The 18,747-nt window shown below is 39.8% G+C and overlaps 1 protein-coding gene and 1 long non-coding RNA gene across 2 annotated transcripts in view; one reads left to right on the top strand and one right to left on the bottom strand.

The window, feature by feature from the left end:
• The window catches only part of LOC115371386 (uncharacterized), a 30,672-nt gene that overhangs the window by 1,301 nt on the left and 10,624 nt on the right, over positions 1-18,747 (top strand). The gene's annotated exons all lie outside the window — the stretch shown is intronic.
• kptn (kaptin (actin binding protein)) lies at positions 623-14,722 on the bottom strand. The gene is made up of 12 exons (XM_030068727.1): positions 14,106-14,722; positions 12,152-12,234; positions 11,971-12,055; positions 11,819-11,873; positions 9,191-9,269; positions 8,371-8,444; positions 7,766-7,872; positions 5,915-6,019; positions 5,687-5,750; positions 5,456-5,591; positions 5,087-5,260; positions 623-1,198 (listed from the first exon to the last, which is right to left on the bottom strand). Exons 1-12 carry the CDS (start codon positions 14,311-14,313, stop codon positions 1,034-1,036), a joined length of 1,335 nt encoding a protein of 444 aa, XP_029924587.1. The 5' UTR covers positions 14,314-14,722; the 3' UTR covers positions 623-1,033.

Genomic DNA, 18,747 nt, shown 5'->3' with positions numbered 1-18,747 from the left:
TTAACTGTTTTCATCATCATCATTATTATTATAATAATTATAATAATTGTTGTTTTTGTTGTTATCTTCTGGCCTCAAATGTTGTGCATTTCAGTTAAAACTCCTAACCTCTAAGAGAAAAATATTTTGCAATCACACTGCAATAAATGTCCATCGCAAACATTTTGGTTCATCCATTTCACTCATTTTTCCAAGCCGCTTATCCTAATTAAAGCGGCGGGGTGCTGGACTCCATCCCAGGTCTCACATTCAGTTTGAAATATACATATTTTTCTAGTTTTGTAGTTTCCCATGTTTCAGAACACTTACAGAAACAAATGTCACTTTACTGAAAAAGGAAGAAAAAGGGCTCAAGAAAATACAAAGCAATTTTTTAAATAAAGTAAAAAATGGTTTTAAGTTTCAAATTCAAATTAAATTAATTCCTAACATGGATATACGGTATTGAAAAACCTAGTCCCTATATATCTGTTACAGGAAAGGTAGTGACACCAAAAAGTGCCACAGACATTTTAATATGTACATACATGCACATGCATGTACATGTACATATGTACATAATATGAACATAATCACTACAGCAATATTAGTGATGTTACAAAAAAAAGTGACAGCCTCTGGATACAGGTTCTTTTTCATTTATTATTTACAAATTATTGTACACTTCCCATAGTTCAACAATGTACCCAAACTCCACATTATAAACACTCATTTCAGGAACACACTCTACATGATGACCCTTCATTAATCCTTAGGGATTTCCTCTTTCAGTGTCAAATTAACAGCGACAGAGATGACAACTACTGCTACTACATTAACTGTGCTTATGTGAAATGTTGTTGTTGCTGTTGTTTTTAAATCAGCTGTTGTTTGTTCTATCACTTTTTCTCAATAGCAAAACACCAGTAATGTTCCTTCACAGTTAATTTCACTAATCACCAGTAGTGAGCTGTGATTGAGAAAATCCTTCCCACTGCACCTTTAAATAACAGTGTTGTCACTGGAGCGAGTAAACAATATGCATGGTTAGTTGTTAATTTGATGATGGCTGAGGCGGACACTCCTCTCTCTGAGCTGAGGCGTCCCGCTCTGCGTTGTCTTGACCTTTGGCTAACTCCAACTCAGAGCCGGACGTCAACATGGAGACCCTGTGGGCCAGCCGCTCCAGGACCAAATCGGCTGTGATGGTGAGACTGTGCTGAAAAGACAGAGGGGGAACAGCGTAGGTCAAGGGAAATACTAGCAAATTCAGACATTCATATGGTCTTTAAAAATCCCTGAAGTAAATCCCTGAAGTCTGTGCAGGTGGTATGTTGTCACTGAGATATAACAAGACATCACTTAGCTCTCTTTACGTACGAAACTAAATACGTCCATTTTAAACGATGTAACTGTCACTGCCCACATACATACATCCACTAGGGGGCAGCTCAGAGTCAAACGTCTCTGACAACAAACATGGTGACGGTGGAGGAGGTCGTAATAATGCAGGTCTGTGATGGGATTAAATACATCATGACGTGAGCACAGAGAACTCTTTTCTCTAATGTTATCAAATTTTAAAATTTCTTCTTGGTGTCTCGCTCATGGACTGGTCTCGTCCAAACTATTGACTTCACTGCCAACACAATTTCTGGTGGTGCTGCAGTGTTTTGTCCAGATCTGCAGGCTTTCTGAAATCCTGCACAAATTTAGATGAAATGAATGCAGAGCACAACCAGAGGGCTCCATCTGTATCTGTATTTAAAGTTGAGTGAGATAAGATTGAGTAAGACAAATGGCACACGACTCATTTTTCTTTGTTTTGATGTAACTCCAAACGTCTTGCAAGAGATAAGATACACCTCCTGACAATTCAAACGGCGCAGACCCGGATGATGATTTGTCACACAGCGCTGGCAGGTTGACCAGCCAAGGAGCACGGAGCATGCTGCACTGCTGGGGAGCAGCTAAATAATCACCCACGGATGAATCTGGCCACTGATTTGTGTGAACACCAGCATTCCTGTGGTGGCAAAGCTGTAGGAATACCACGACTCGTGTTGACAGTAACAGCACTGGATTGACAACATCGGGCTCAGGCTCCCACTCAGCGGATCAGTGCTCCATGTGGATGACCAGTTTTTAAATAACTGGTCAGCCTTGGCAGAAAAAGAAACCACTGTGGCCTTTCACTGCATGAAGTGGAATACAGCTGAAGAGATGTCTACTATTCAAACCAGTACAAGAATCTTAAAGGAATACCCCAACGTTTTGGGCAAAATACCCAAACTACCGAGACTGAGACATGATGTTCGATTACATTTTCACTTCTGTATGTCCACATTCTGTACATAGAGGTAGCATTTTGTGTTAGCTTAGCATAATGACTTGAAGTCTATGGGAGTCGTTAGCCTAGCTCCGTCAAAGTGACAAAAATAAAGCTTACAGCAACTCCAAAGCGGTTTTATTTACATAGTGTATCATGTGTATTTTATTTTTCTTTTCTAAAAACGAGAGTTGTTTTAGGTGAAGTTATACTGTGGAAATGTAACTGCTGAACACATTTATCCTTCTATCGCAGTGATCCTTGCACCGCTGAATATATAAGCAGATCCAATACAAATTAACTTCTCCTAAAACCACTTGTTTTTTGTTGTTGTTTTTTTTTTTAAATTCCAGGATTTGTATTTCAAATATAAACATTGCACAAAAAGTAAGGAAATCTGTGTTTGGTAGATTATTTCTTTGTTGCAACAATGCTTCTTGGCAATAAATCTTATACCGTTGGACACATTTGTAAGGAACATGCATTTGTGGGATGAGCAGCAGAGCGGAGTATGTGGGTTGTGCCCATGAAAAATTTGCCAAATCTTCTCTGCCAATGCCAAACATGTGGCACCATTTAAAAGGGAAATAAACAGGCTTTCCAACGGTATAAGATTTATTGCCAAGAAGCATTGTTACAACAAAGAAATAATCTACCAAACACAAATTTCCTTACTTTTTTGTGCAATGATTCATGATTTCGTCTTCACATTCTCCTTTGGATATTTTTGTTTTTGTTGCGTTTTTACTGTTATTGTAGTCATGACTGCTTCTGAGGAGAGGCTGACGGAGGAGGTTCAGAAACACGGTCATCTCCATCGTTCAGTCAGAGCAGATCATAAAGCTCTTCAGACATGTTTTAAAGCCCCTCTCTACGATATGTGTAACACCCGGCCCCAGGTATTCTTCGGTGTTACCGCTGACACCGGGCTGCTGCGTGGAAAAACCCAGGGCTATCAGATGTTATACGACACTGTCAGCGGACATTTGTCTTATGAAGCACAGACAAGCCTTGAGGTTTTTACCGACCTGTGGCAAAAAACCAACCATAACAAATCTGAAAGTACTTGATAGGCCTGGTGATCGATACCACTGACTCTATAATGGCTTTCTGGCTTCCAAAACTGATTGTCTGACTCGTATAAAGGTTTGGAACAAAAACTCCCCGCCTACTGGCATTTCAAAACAGTCCCAGTCTCATCCGCCCACCTACTGGCATTTTTAACTGTTCAGCAATGGAGGATGGTGCAAGGAGCGAGGAACCGCCATCACAAAAAATTTCATCTACTATGGCTAAGAAGCCTAATTTCCAATATAGGCAATATAACACCAGGTTAAGTACTGGAACAGAATACTTAGTATGGTGGTATAATACCTTTTCAAGATATTTCTGTCGGATGTCAGCTCTAATTAGCCAGATCAGTCTTCGAAAAGGTCACTTTATCAACTCTGACTTAACGCCCCTTTAAATTCACGTCTCCAATTAGGTGTGCAATGAGAGGTTCAACAACCAGATTTAAGAAAACATGGGGGCCTTTCTTTACGATAGTAGATTAACTACAGTTCCCCTGTACTCCGAAATAATGTCTTTTAATACTCATCTCCAACCATATTGAGGCATCGTAAATAATACAGGTAAATTACACTAAGCTTGTTTGACATACCTTTAAGCTACATTGTCTCTTCTGTCTCTCTTATATAAGTGTGAAATGTATGTAAATATATATTCATATATTTTCTAGTGGTGGGTGACAATGTGAATTGTATGTTGTTTTTATTTATTTTTTTTTTTTATTTATTTATTTTTTTATTCCATTTATTTATTCTTAATTTATTTATGCTCCAATTATCTTTTCTGTTTTTTTTTTTTTGTTTGTTTGTTTTGTTTTTTTTTGTACTGTTTTTTTCTATTCTCTAGTTGTTCCTGTGTTCTGCTTGTTGTTTTAGGATATTAAGTCAAGGTATACATCTAACAATTGTGGGAAATACATTACTGTCAAATTTTTTCTTCTTTTGAGAAAACCAATACTTTTTGCATTGTTAATTTCTACTATAACAGAAATGTATATTTTTGTATACGTACCTGCACTGCAAAAACGCAAAATCTTACCAAGATTATTTGTCTTATTTCAAGTCAAAAATGTCTTATTTCTAGTCAAAATATCTCATTACACTTAAAATAAGACATGATCACCTCAGAAGTAAATTGTTTTTAGACAATTTTCACTTGTTTCAATTTTCACTTGTTTCAAGTGAAAATTCACTTGAAACAAGTGAAAATTTGCTTGTTTCATTGGCAAAATTTGCCAGTGGAAAAACTGAAAATTTACTTGAAATAAGTGAAAATTAGCTAGAAACAAGAAACAAATTTTGCCAATGAAACAAGCAAATTTTCACTTGTTTCAAGCTAATTTCACTTGAAACAAGAGACAAATGTCGAAAAACAAGTTACTTCTGAGGTGATCATGTCTTATTTTAAGTGTAATGAGATATTTTGACTAGTAATAAGATATTTTTGACTTGAAATAAGACAAATAGTCTTGGTAAGATTTTGAGTTTTTGCAGTGTGTCCTGATTTGGGCCTGTAAACCTTGAAATTGAACTACTGACACATGTATGCCCTGGAAAATCTCAATAAAGAAAAATGAGGGAAAAAAAAAAAAAAATCACGTCTCCGGTAGAAATGATAGCTTTGACTCAGTTCAAGCACGCGTCTTAGTTAGGCTTCACAACTGTCTGTTACGCTGATCAGCACGATAGTATGTGTTAGCCACTGTACCTGCAAAATATGCAGCCCCTTCAGAGTGAGGATCGCCAGCTCTCTCAGGCCATCCCCTGTCAGGTCCAAGTAGATGATGGACAACAGAGGACTCTTGAAGCTCCGCCTCCACAGCAGCTGAAACTGTCCCTGTCCTCCGCTCGCTGGTGGTTGGAATTTATAACAAAGAAGTTCCTGTTTTTGTAGAAAGACACACAGGATAATCTTTTTTAATCACTAAGGCCTTGCTCATTCCTGTCAGTTGCTTGGAAAGTGACCTCAGCTGTGTCCTGTTCTGCCATGTTTCACCACATTCGGCACGTGCCGGGCCCAGATGTTATTTGACCTTACAGATGATTTGAGTTCACTGGTAACAAAACGGGCTCTGACCTGTCCGTAGGTTCCCAGCAGCACCTCCTTCTGCCCGTCAAAATCCAGGTCAATGACCAGGGCGCAAAGCACCGCGTCCCACTGGTCGCTCTCTGAGAGGTACGTGGGACGAGACATGCCGCACTCCTGGACGTCTCTGAGAACACACACACACACACACAATCCTGACCTCAGCCGGATGCCACGTTTTCTCAACACCACAACACAATTGAAGGTTTCCTTGATGCTGACCTGTAGACGACTGCCATTTCAATGGTACTGGTCACCAGAAGGTTGTAGCCTGACAAATCCACACCTGAACAAGAAAAGAAACAACAGTCGTCACATCACAATGACTGATTTTTACTCCCCCTAAAAAAAATAATGGAGGCTGCATATTCCGTAGGAGGAGTGTAGAGAAGAGGCAGGAATAATCCGAGGAGCCGTGAGATGTGAAAATGTGGCCGACCAAGGTCATACTTTTCTCCCCGGTGGTCTGGCTGGCCTCCGTTTGGCAGCTCAGGGGGAACAGCAGCACTGTGGAGACCGGACTGTCCAGCTGCACCCGCCAACTCTGCAAAACCTCTGACACAAACACACACGAACACGCGAGATCTTAATGAGAAGCATGCTCGAAAACTACGAGTCATTCCAAGAGGAGAGCTGGGAGTGAAACAACAAGCTTGACTGTAACCGGTATCCCCAAACATGACATCAATAACCACCTTGCGACTTTTTGTGTCTCGCCGAACGGCCCGTGATGTGTGCAGCAGCTTGTCCTTACTGTGTGCTGATGTGTGTCAAATGTATTGCTGTTGTGTCTTTTATATATGTATATGTTTTCCTGCGTGTTTGTGACTGCACAGTGTTTCCCTCCTGGGGACAACAAAGTCTGACAAAATGCGATCTTGTAGTTTTTTTTTTGTTTGTTTGTTTTTTTATTATAATAATAAAGAGCAAAGACTGTGGAAGAATTGCCAGAAATGTATCTGAAAGCCATGTGTTAAAAAAAAAAAAAACAACCTCACAACAGAAAACATCCAGCACCAACATCCCCTCCCCTAAGCTGATAGTTTGGTGACCTGCAGCGAATAATTCATCTCCTGAAACAGTTTCATAGTATCTTGTCTGTCACTGGTCATTGCTCAATTTTGTCAAGACATTTTGCTGTTATAAGTGGGTTTGGATAAGGTGGCAAATCATAGATGCAGAGGCTTTAGTGATGTAAGGCTCCTGTTGAGAAAAAAAAGAAAGCCACTGGCCTCCATTACACTGGTGATGTGATAATCTTACATTAATCTTACATAACATTTTAAGGAGTAATTTTATTAGATAATTACAACGTGGTTCGGCGATAATTTAATCTAACTAACATCTTATATCAAGTATAACAAGAATACACTACTCACAAAAAGTTAGGGATATTCGGCTTTCGGGTGAAATTTCAGGATGAACCTAAAATGCATTATAACCTTTACAGGTGAATTTAATGTGACCTTCTGTAAACTTTTGAATGCACATGTCCAACTGTTCAGTGTTTCAGTACTTTTTGCACAAGTTGCTGTTCTCTAACAAGGAGTTTAACGGCAAAATTCACATCAGGTGTTTGATGCTCCAGCTCATCGAGGTCGTATCATTAGGGAACGGCTGCTAGAGACTGGGGTACCTCAAATGGAGTGGCCTGCACTTTCTCCAGACCTGAATCCCATAGAAAACCTATGGGATCAGCTGAGTCGCCGTGTAGAGGCTGGAGCTCTGTACCCCAGAACCTCAATGTCCTGAGGGCCGCCCTTCAAGAAGAGTGGGATGCCATGCCTCAGCAGACAATAACTCGACTTGTGAACAGCATGAGACGTCGTTGTCAAGCTGTAATTGATGCTCAAGGGCACATGACAAGTTATTGACACTGACATTTTTTGTTGTGGTATATCCACCACTGTTGTTGGCTTTTGTTTCAAGAAATTGTTTGAGATGAGGAAATCACCAGTGTATGCTTCTACTTAAATGCCCTACTTTCATGATATAATATCACTGTAGCGTGAACTTTTTATATTTTCCATAAATTTCACCCAAAAGCCAAATATCCCTAACTTTTTGTGAGTAGTGCATGCTTCTTGACGTATTTTTGCTTAGGCTTATACACACTGACACCATATAACGCCACATCCATGATGCATTTCAACACTGGGTTCAGAGTAAAGCGGTGGGCAAGTGCCAAGCTCCGGGTAGAAGCAGGGGTTCACCAGATTTCTCAAGCATATCATGTAAACTGAGCGCCTTAGACAAACACGTCAAACGGCAACATGACAGACAGACTCTCGCTCTCCTCACCTGGTCCCGTCTGGTTGACCAGAGCCAGTCCAACACAGCCGTTCTGACAGCCAAACGCCGAGAGGCGTCGACCCCCGGGAATACTCATCACATCGAGCCACAACACACTGCAGGGAGGCGGGTCAGAGGAAACACACACACACACACAGTGGTGGTGAAACAGCCATTCAGCATAAAGAGTTATGGGCTGGGCTTTGCAGATACAGTCAGCAACATAAGTAGTCGGACAGCCGCAAACCACAAGTTTCCTCATTCCTCTTTATGGAGATTCTTCAGTAGATAAGATTTGGCTCGAAATGTTGGGCAGGGATCATTTTAGCTGTTGTTTACTATTTTCAAAAGAGCTCAGTAGAAGAACTGCGACAGAGAAACAAACAACGTGGAATGTTATCCATGAAGACCCACTAACTGGATGAACACAATGTTTTCTGAGTCTGGATTTAAGGAAAAAAAATGGATTATGGAAGAAAAGCATAAACTAGAACAATGCACACGCTGCTGATGGTCTCACTGCATACACACACACACACACACACACACACACACACACACACACACACACACACACACACACACACACTCACACAAAGGGTTAAGGGACTAACTTGCTGGGCAGCTGCTGCAGCTCAGGGAAGAGCCTCTCCACTGGCTGCTCTTCAAACTGGTGGAGGGAGGCGTTCTGTTGGGAGCAGAGCGGCGGTGAACGGCGTTCTGTTGCTCACATGATCAATCAAATTGTCTTCGAGAGATTTGCAAAACTCATTATGACTTTCTTTCATCTCGCGTGCTCGCAAGGACAAACCGCTCGTCTTGCTTTCATCCGTTTTAATCCACGAATCTTCTGCTTGAAAGGACTCGGACCGGCTGCTGCAACAGACCACCTACATTTTTTTTTTTTTTTAACTTTCCTTTTTTTTCTCATTAAACGAAACATTTTTTCCACACAAAGAGCGAGCGCAGAACAAAAGCTGCCAGTCATTTTGTTTCAAGCCAAACGATAAAATCGTTCAGAAAAACAATGGATTAAATACATCTTATGCAACATTTAAACTTCTACTTCCACAGATGAAAGAGGAGACACTCTGACGGAAAAAATTAATGAATTAATATTAAATGAATGAGCATAAATAAACATTTAATAATCATAATAAAAATGGAAAAATAAAAAAATGATTTAAATCAATGATTTGTCTTTTTATAAAGTGTGAGGCAGCACAAAAGAGAAAGAAAGAGAATTTATCCAGTATATATACATGCATACATACTTATACTCAAACCTAAATATATATGAGAATAAAAAAAGAAGTCCTTGTGTAATGTGACAAAAGTTGCTGATTTGATCAAAGGACAGTCCAGTATATATTAGAAACACACACACACACACACACACACACTAGCAGGGGTTCACTCGGTGTCTCATCCTACCTCCTTGTACAGATGGATCCTCTGGTCGTGACCGCTGAGCAGAAACACCGTCTCGCTGCCTCCGTCTTCACACTGCACTCTAACACAGAAGGAAAAGGTTAGAAAAGGTTACTGACATTTACTGTGCGGGCGGCCCCTGTCCTGCCTTCTGTCTTCATCGCAGACTCGCTTGATTTGTGTCAGAGGAAGAACCTGCCGGCCCAACAGCAGCTGATGTGCGGCTACATGTTTCACAGCAGACGCTCGGACAGCGAGGTGATCCCTGCGCTGATACGTCTGCAGTGAGGCCATATCCAAAATCTTCCAATCTGACCATGCCGACAGCATCTCAAAATGCATTAATACACTGCAAAAACTCTAAGTCTTACCAAGAATATTTGTCTTATTTCAAGTCAAAATGTTTTATTTCTAGTCAAAATATCTCATTACACTTAAAATAAGACATGATCACCTAAGAAAGAACTTGTTTTTAGACAATTTTCATTTGTTTCAAGCAAATTTTCACTTTTTCCACTGGCAAATTTTGCAAATGAAACAAGCAAATTTTGAAATTGTCTAAAAACAAGTTACTTCTGAGGTGATCATGTCTTATTTTAAGTGTAATGGGATATTTTGACTTGAAATAAGACATATTGACTTGATATAAGACAAATATTCTTTCCGCTGAAACCTTGAACCATCAAAATAGTTCATCATATTCATGTAAACTTGTGTGCAATCCTATCAAAATGTTGCTTTACAGTCAATTCAAGTTTCAGATTTTCCATACAGTCAGCGTAGAATTAATCACTTACAGATTCAATATGTAATCAAACAAAATGCATCATATTAGAGGTGGACAACACTGACTGGCTGATGTCAGATCTGTATTCAAAAGCCTCACGTGTTAGTCTAACGCTCACCTCAAAGTTTAGTGTGTGTAGTCCAACGATTTAACAGTATTGTCTGACTGGGCGATAAATCAATATTATAGTGATATCATGATATGAGAGTAAATATTGTCTGGGCCTCATTACAAAAAAATAAATGGATGCAATTTGTAAAGATGAAAAATATCATCAATAATTCTACAATCCATTTTTATGTTGTAACTAAAGCGATTCATTGCAGAGTGAGTAAATGTTTAGTCATGTTACTTGGGAGGTTGCATACTATCCTATCAGCAATCTGCGTGGTGAACAGAGGCGGTGACACTTGATTTCTACAAGAAGTTCATGGACCGGCGCGACCGACATTATGCAGAGATGAGGGATAATCCTGATGCCATAAATGTGCATTTCACGCCAAGAGCTTAAATATGCTTCTCGTTCTTTCCCTGATGGGAGCGGTTTATGGTTATGGTTTTTGTTCATGAATCATCCCATCGTTTGAGTGACTTCATGATGAAAGAGCCTCCAGCTGTAAGTTTAATGTTGCGTGAAGTCTTCCAAATGTAAGCAAAGCGTTTCAGACTAAAATGCAGCTGCAGCTGTTAAACGCAGTAAAATATGTGGTTTATTTGTCAGTGCAGGCCGAGTGTCAATCCTTGAACCAACTTGATTTAATTAATAAGTCAGTTAATCTGAAAACAAAGAATCTGCCGTGTTGCCGCTGTGTTTGTGTTGGGATGGGAGTGGTTTGTCTAATCATTTTTGAATATCATAATCAACCTTCTTGGTAAAAGCCACCAGGCTGGGGCTGTTGCTCTAAGGGTAAAAAATGTGATGGTGCATCCAGGTCTTAATGAGGAAACAGATTTCAGAGCTTTTTTTTGTAAACAGGCTTAGTCCTTTTATTTATTACTATTAACTTCTTTTCCACATAGCCAACTTGTTGTTTTATATTTATTGAACGATATGCTGGTGCAATTTAGCCTCTTGGAATCACAACTTTCCACTCCGGTTGGTTCCTCTTTCCAGCCCAATGTGAGTCAAAACCGAACAGCGCTCTCCTGACCTCATGGGATTTTTTTTTTCTTTGATATGCCCTAAATCAGTGGTTCTCCGACTTCTTTAGTACCCCCTTTGAAATATTTTTTCAGCCAAGTACCCCCTGACCAGTGCAAAAACAACCCCCAAAAAAGCCTATATAAAGAGATCCAATACAGCACTGAAACAACAACCTGACACCGATGACATTTTGTTGGCTGGTTGGTTTTTGCTTTCATTTTCACTTTTTTCTCCTTGTTTCCAGCTGTACTGCTGTTTCAACCACCGATCCATTTTCTTGCTTACTGTCTGGCTGGTCCGACAGCAGATTTAAACCAACAAACACACACATTAGACACTTTCAGGAAACCAGGAGGGGACACTGAATATAAAATGTGGTTAATCAAACTTATATTTATGTTTTTATTGAACTTATTAAAGCATTGGCTAATTATTTAAGGAACAGTGCATGATCGATCTTTTTCAAGTTAACATTTTAAAAATCTCGTGCACCCCCTGCAGCGCTCCAACGTACCCCTCAGGTACACATATCCCCATTTGAGAACCACTATCCTACACTAATGAAGGCGTTTTCACTGGATGCTTGGCTTAGTAAGCCCAGAGGCTCCTCTTTTCTAAAGATATGGAAATATTTAATTTGGCACATGCTCGACGTTATCAAGACTCTGTTCTTGTTGTTGTGAAACATGCAGGAACTTACTCTGTGTGGTACAGCTGGAAGGGAGTAAACTGCAGCTCCAGATTCAGGCAGCTTTCTATTCAGGGCACAGGGAGGTACGTTCACGTCAGCAAAATTCAGACACCATCAGCAGTGAGTGAGGACCGTGTATGATAGGAGATTGTTCCACTCACGCGCAATCGACTCCAGGTTGAACTCGGAGCCGGGCTCGTAGTCGCAGTAGATGTTAAGAAACGGAGTGGCTTTGTCACCCGAGTCCTAACAGGAGAGGAGTTAAAATGTTTACATCACTGCAAACGGCATGACAGTGCAGCATATATTACAGAGGCTAGGACTTGTAAACGATGACAGCACCTTTATGAAGGTGATTCCCACCACCAGGCCTCTGTTGGGTGGAGACTTGTTGAAGGCATCAATTGAAACAATCTCTGCATCGACTGGAAAAGAAGACAGGACGGACTTTGTGTAGCAGGAATACATAAAACTGCATAATCCCATTACAAAAAGCTGTTAAAAAGACTGAAATTCTATATTTACTATATTGCACTACCCTGAAAATGTTGCTGTTAATAGCTATGGATTATTGAAGCAAGAGTCTACAAACTAAAATAAATAGTGATGCTATTTCGTGATGAACAATTCAACAACTTTGATCATTATGAGTTCACATTTCCTCAGTCCCATGCAGCCGAACAGAAGTTTAATCTACAACAGCCATTGTGTTGACTCTGTGAAAAGTCTGAGGTCAGAATCCAGGATCTTTCCGTGGAGACCACGAGGCCTGAGCGCCATAAGATGCAAATCCAAAAGCAGACTACTTCTTAACTGGTAAACTTCACATGCCATGCATTTTGGGTGAAATTAAAGTGATCCCTTGCCTTGGAAGTGCATTTCCCACTTTATCACTGCATGGAACATTTTGGTATTTAGCGTCCATGCAAGGAGCAGAACATTATGTGTACTTTGGGGAACATAAATCGGCAAAATTAAAGCATTTTTGTTTGCCGTCTTGAGACAATATGAACATTTCGCATGACCTCACTTGAGCCGCTATTGTTGAGTTTCCCCTTATTATAGCAATTAATATTGTTTTGTTTCCTTTATGCTACAGCGCTTGTAGCTACAGGTTTTATTAGGCCATAATTCATAACAGCTTTACCCCCCGAATGAAAATCAGTAGAATTTTCCTGCAGGGACGTATAATGTGCCTTGTGGTGTTCAGTAATGAGCTAACAAGAGCCTTTGGTAGTTTTTTTATTTCCTGTGGTATCCTAATATTCCTACAGGGACTCGTAGTTTGTTATCAGTCTAAAACTGGTCTGCTCGAGCTCTGTGGTCAGAGGTGAGCAGAGGGAACGGCCTGACTGTGCTTTCACCCTCCTCTGACCTTTGGGCTCAATTTGACCCCATTCCAAGTTTAACATCTGAAAATACACGATTAACATTGTTTTATTTCCCCTTAGTATTTCATGACTTTTCCCAATTTAATGGAGATGAGTGGATACACATAAAATTAACATGATATGTTTTCGATGTCCTGCACTACGGCTGCACCACAGGGACAAAATTTCATTCCTTGATATTTATGCCAAATATCCTGAAAGCAATATGATATAAGATAAGACTGCAGGTTCACATTTATTTGAAATTTTAAGTGAAAAAAATGTAAGCAGCAGTGAAAATGAAGCATTCTTAAAAAATAAATAAATAAATAAATAATAAATAATAAATAATAAATAATAAATAATAAATAATAATAATAATAATAATAATAATAATACCCAGTGGACATAGAAAACGCGGCTACTTCACAAAGTATTTTATGGATCAGAACAGAGCAATCAGTGTCTTGGGCAAACCTTAAATTTGATCCATGTTGTTGCCTTTTGAGATATTAATATCTGGCATATTCATATCTCGATAACGATACGATAACGATATATCATTCAGCCCTATCTGGTAACCACAGGTGTTTCTCTGGGGACTGTTTGAACCCCAGACTTTTTTTTTTTTTTTTTTTTTTTAGCTGCATAAAAATATATAAGAAACACCAACATTTCACATGAATTAGTTTTAGGTGTTCTGGATAACACTGAGGAACTGTAACATGCCATTTTTAATTGTCAATATTGTGAGTTAATGTGACACAAGAAGGGAAGTTTATTTAAAGGAGTGTTTGGGTCGTCAACAACACATAAAATACCTGACATATGAACCTGGGTATGAGTTATAATCATTTTCTGATGGATAAAGCCAGTAAATGTGAGGTGAAGGCCGGGCCGGGGGGCCACCTGCTGCCCCGGTGTACCTGGGATGTAGGTGAACTGCACCTCCTTGGCCACGGGTCTGATCTTGTGCTGCAGGTCCTGGTAGCGGAAACACACCACCTTGCCCTTGAGCGTGGCCGCCAGCAGCTGCTGCTCCCCGGCCTGACACAGCCCGTACATGTTGCTCTGCGACGGGAAGCGGCTGAAGCTGTCCTCCACGAAGGGGTCCGCGTCCCGGAGCCCAGCCATCACAAGAGCCCGACCCGCTGCTGGTGCGTGAGGCGGCGGGGAGCTGCGCTGCTCATGGCCCGGTCTCCTCCGGGTTTACTCCTCCATATGAAAGCACTAACAGGCGTTGTAGCGGCTATTTAAGTGATAATCTCACTTTTAATTTAAATTAAAATACACTCCGATGTGTTCTGGCTCAACCGGCTAGCTTGCTGTAGCCTGACCCCTCACCTCAGTTCGTGCTGCGTTTCCTAGGATAGCCACGGAACTGCTTATTAACTTAAATTCAATTTCTACGGCCTTTCCCTAATTTTAGCCGTAACCGATTTATGCATAATACTAACCGTAACCCAATAACAATCCTAATCTTAACCCAAACTTTAACCAATACGACAAAATGATTACCCAAAATGGAAATCATTCCGTTGCTATCCTAGGAAATGTGAATGTGCTCACATGACAAGCAAAACATCCGGGATTGGGAGGAACTCCAATGATGCGTTCCAGTGCTGTCGGGAAATTTAGCTCCCCGCTCAGTAAAGCCCTGACGAAGCAGCATATACGACGGGTTGTATATTTCTTTTATTCTTTTATTTTTACAGAGGAAAAATGTGCACACATACACTATCAGAGAAATTTACTCCTTTTTCCATCTTTTGAATTCTGACTATCTTGCGTTTTGGTTCGTCCCGCCACTGCAGCAAAAGTTATCTCTAAATGCCACAACAGACACAAAAAATCTTTAGCTACAGGTTACGTTTTGTTATTACGCAAACCATTACTATATTAACCATCAATACATAACAAGTTATGTTTTCGATCTGAACCTTCAGAAGTACGAGCTTGCGAGGAGCACGGAAAGGCAGCATAAACCTACTCTTCTTCTTTTTCATTTTCTGGCAAATTAGACGCATCTCAACTGTACTTCTGCCCTCTATTGGCATCATATGGCATTGCAAACACACTTAAAGTACAGACTGTACATCTCAGCTCTCCTGGTTATGATTTGCATGACGTTCCTGCTTTTCATGCCACCTCATCACGGAGTTAAAGCCTTTTACACCACATTAGTGCACAGAGACACCATGTAAATCCATAGAGGTGTAGGTATGATACAAAACTGTTATTTTCTATATCAAGGGGTTTTCTGGCTGCATGTCACTGTCCCTGCTGACCAAAGTGCTTACAATGTGATACAAACACCACAGCAAAACCTGGGAGATGATACAGTCACTTTAACTCTGAAACTGACATCATCGAATTTTTTTTTTAGAATAATGCCACAGGTGAGAAAACTAACTTCAAGTAGGATTACTGCAGTGCTTGTAGTCTGAACCCACATCACAAGGTGAGTGAGGTTTGTCCACCAGGTGTCAGTGAACACACACCGGTCCTGTGTGTCGCTGTGGCTCTCAGGTGTGTGAGCTGAGGCTGATCTGTCTGGGGTTTTACACTCTCACTGTACCTGCACATGTACACACACACACACACACACACACACATTACTTGGATATAGGATCAGTGCAATTCACCAATGTGCAATAACCTGAACTTTTTTGTTTGTTTGTTTGTTTGTTTGTTTCAGCTGCTCAAATCTGCGTTTTCTTCCCCAACTGTCCATATCATATTTTTATTTTTTGTATGTTGTATGTATTCATAACTGCACCACTGGGCATAGGGCCATTGCAATTCCTCAATCTCTGCTAATAATTTATACCATTTTTTTAATTATATTGTTTATATCTTGTTTTTTATAGTTTACAGACAACACATATATTTTTACATATACATTTCTTATGTTTTATATATTTTTTTACTATTTTCTGTTTTAGTTAGTTTGAACTTTGTTTTTAATGGTTATTATGTGGGAATGCTCCGTCAGGACGATTGCTACTCAGTTTTGTTGTACCTTGTGCAAAGACAATGAAGGAATCTTTAATCTATAGAAGTGGAAATGTGCAGCTCGCCTTCCTGCTGGTAAGTTTTATTCCTCAGAAGATGCAGGTCGGCCCAGAAGTAGAGGGGCGAGGTGCCAAACCGAGTGAGAGGTTCACACTTTCCCAGTTTTCCCAGGGATCTTTACACCCAGAAACTAAACATCTCAAATATTCAGAGGAGCTGTTTATATATGAGGTCTGTCCATGCACATTCAAGAAAAAGGGACATGCATGAACCATTTACCTAAAATCTGGATGCTGCACAACCAATAAAACACCAACTTCTGCAGGAGCCGTCTGTCATTTGTCTTTGCCTGAGTGTTATTGACTGCTGTGGGAATCCTGAGGTTTTTATCAGTATTTTAAAACTTTTTTTTTTTTTTTTTTTTTTTTTTTAATTAATATTCCCTTCATTTGCGAGCGGTCAAAATGGCTCAAGAATTGGCCAAAAGTTTTACTGACTGTATCAACCAGAAATTTGGTGCAGTAACTTATGAGACATAACTCAAATTTACTGACTTTTTTGGCTCACTTGAAGTGTCACCACCCCCTCCACATACTACATACTACAGTTTTTAAGATTTTACTTGGTGGTTATGGACAGAAATGTTTGTCATGAATCAGCAGGGTCCTAACAATGTATATATTATATGCTGTCTGGTGGGTCAGCTTAAAATACACACTCACACAGACTTACATGAAGTTAGTCTTCATTTCAACATCACTGTCAACATTTTACAGCCTATTAAGAGTTACTTTTTCATTTTCATACTGCAGAACCACGATCATGTGCATATAGCATATAAAAATAACTATTTATATATTGCACTCTGTCTATAAAGCAAAGAAAGGCAAAATAAAAGGAGCAAAACAAAACGTATTTACAATCAGATAAAAAAACTGATTTAATTCGATTAAAGGGGCATTATGCAGCTTGTGACCTTCATCAGTTTCCATCAGTGATCATTGTGACTTGTTACACTCCCACAAGTCTCTGCCTCCTCATGAACTGCAGTATAAACACGAAAGTCACATTTTCACAGTAGAGAGCACTGAGCTAATAAGAGCAGAGATGCAACAGAAACTGAAGAGGTAATTATGTTTATTGCGATGCTAAACACTGGAGCAGGGTGTTGCATGTCTGTCTGCTGGCCTTTTTTAGCAGCAAAGGGCAGGTTTTTTCCCTCCTTATCAGACTACAGGCTGGAAAGTGAGCTGAAAGTGAGAAACCTCAGCACGCAGTGAAGTAAGCAAGTCACTGTTATTGATTATAGTCATTTTATGGTATGGGGCAGTCATTTTTTTGTGTGATGAGGTTGTAAAATCTATCCAATTTCCACTTTAAGGTTCAATCTGCAGTGCTGTAATAGCAAAAGAATATGCAACAGATAAACTTTATATACATTTATTGATATAACGTGGAATCTGAGAGTGTTAATTTACAATTACTCGGTAACACTTTACAATAACAGTACAACAATTAACGTTAGTTAGGGTTAGTTAATGCCATAATGGCTAATTAACTGTTAGTTAATGATTATTATGGCATTTACTAATGTTAATAATATCTACAATAAATAACCCTTAAATAACATATAAATTAATACATTAGCATGAACAGCATTAGTAAATGATTCTTTGACACATTAGTTAACGTTAGTTAACTGTTACTTAATGTTTATTACGTGTTACTTAATGTTTATTACCTGTTACTTATTGTTTATTATGGTATTAACTAATGTTAACTGTTGTACTGTTATTGTAAAGTGTTACCAATTTCTTTGTCCCACAAGCTTTATTCTATTATTATTACAGTTGCAGCACATTTAAAGTGTAGCTACAAATGATAGTGAATACTTTATTGAATAAAAGAATAATATGCAGACTTGAGTTAATATTAGGATTGAGTCTAGTGATTATCTAAGGAAGTGCACTGTTGCTATGGGACCTCCAGTCATTCACGGTGTGTGTTGCTGTGTGTGTGGCTGGTGTGTGTTGCTGAGGAGAAGCAGACTGACGAGGAGCCCCGCGAGCTGCTGCTCCATATTGTGACAGTTTGGCGGTAGCGGTGTACTACACCAGTTCCCCTAATACCACCTGCTAATCCATCTGCAGGATTACTGTCCACTGTAATCACTCATCCTCCACAGTGACACATCTCACCTCAGACTGCAACTTCTGACTCATCACACACACACACACACACACACACACACACACACACACACACACACACACACACACACACACACATTATAAAGTGCACACCTTGCGCTTGACATTAATTGTGGCTGTATTTAGATTTATATGGGACATGAAACAAGACAAATCTGAATGAGGTTTGCGAACACCTCTTCGGTTTTTATTTCAGTGTAAGTGGCTCCCTGCACTTACACTTTTCCACGTGTCAGGCACTTATTTATCAGAAGACAACATTTCAGGCCACAGAGGCTTTTGTCAGGTCAGGGGCTCAGTGGCCCAAAATGTTGTCCTCTAATAAATAATTTGCCTAATATGT

Source organism: Myripristis murdjan, chromosome 14 (genome assembly GCF_902150065.1).
Source record: "Myripristis murdjan chromosome 14, fMyrMur1.1, whole genome shotgun sequence".
Classification (NCBI taxonomy): Eukaryota; Metazoa; Chordata; class Actinopteri; order Holocentriformes; family Holocentridae; genus Myripristis; species Myripristis murdjan.
Note: the sequence above shows the minus strand (reverse complement) of the source record. Positions and strands in the feature narration are given on the sequence as shown.

Excerpts from the sequence above, each read along its gene's own strand:
- kptn (XM_030068727.1), bottom strand. The coding sequence starts at position 14,313 with ATGGCTGGGCTCCGGGACGCGGACCCCTTCGTGGAGGACAGCTTCAGC. Across the intron at positions 12,056-12,151 it reads TGGGAATCACCTTCATAAAG|GACTCGGGTGACAAAGCCAC; the intron begins GTGCTGTCATCG and ends CTCTCCTGTTAG. Across the intron at positions 5,261-5,455 it reads TGCTGGGAACCTACGGACAG|GAACTTCTTTGTTATAAATT; the intron begins GTCAGAGCCCGT and ends CTACAAAAACAG.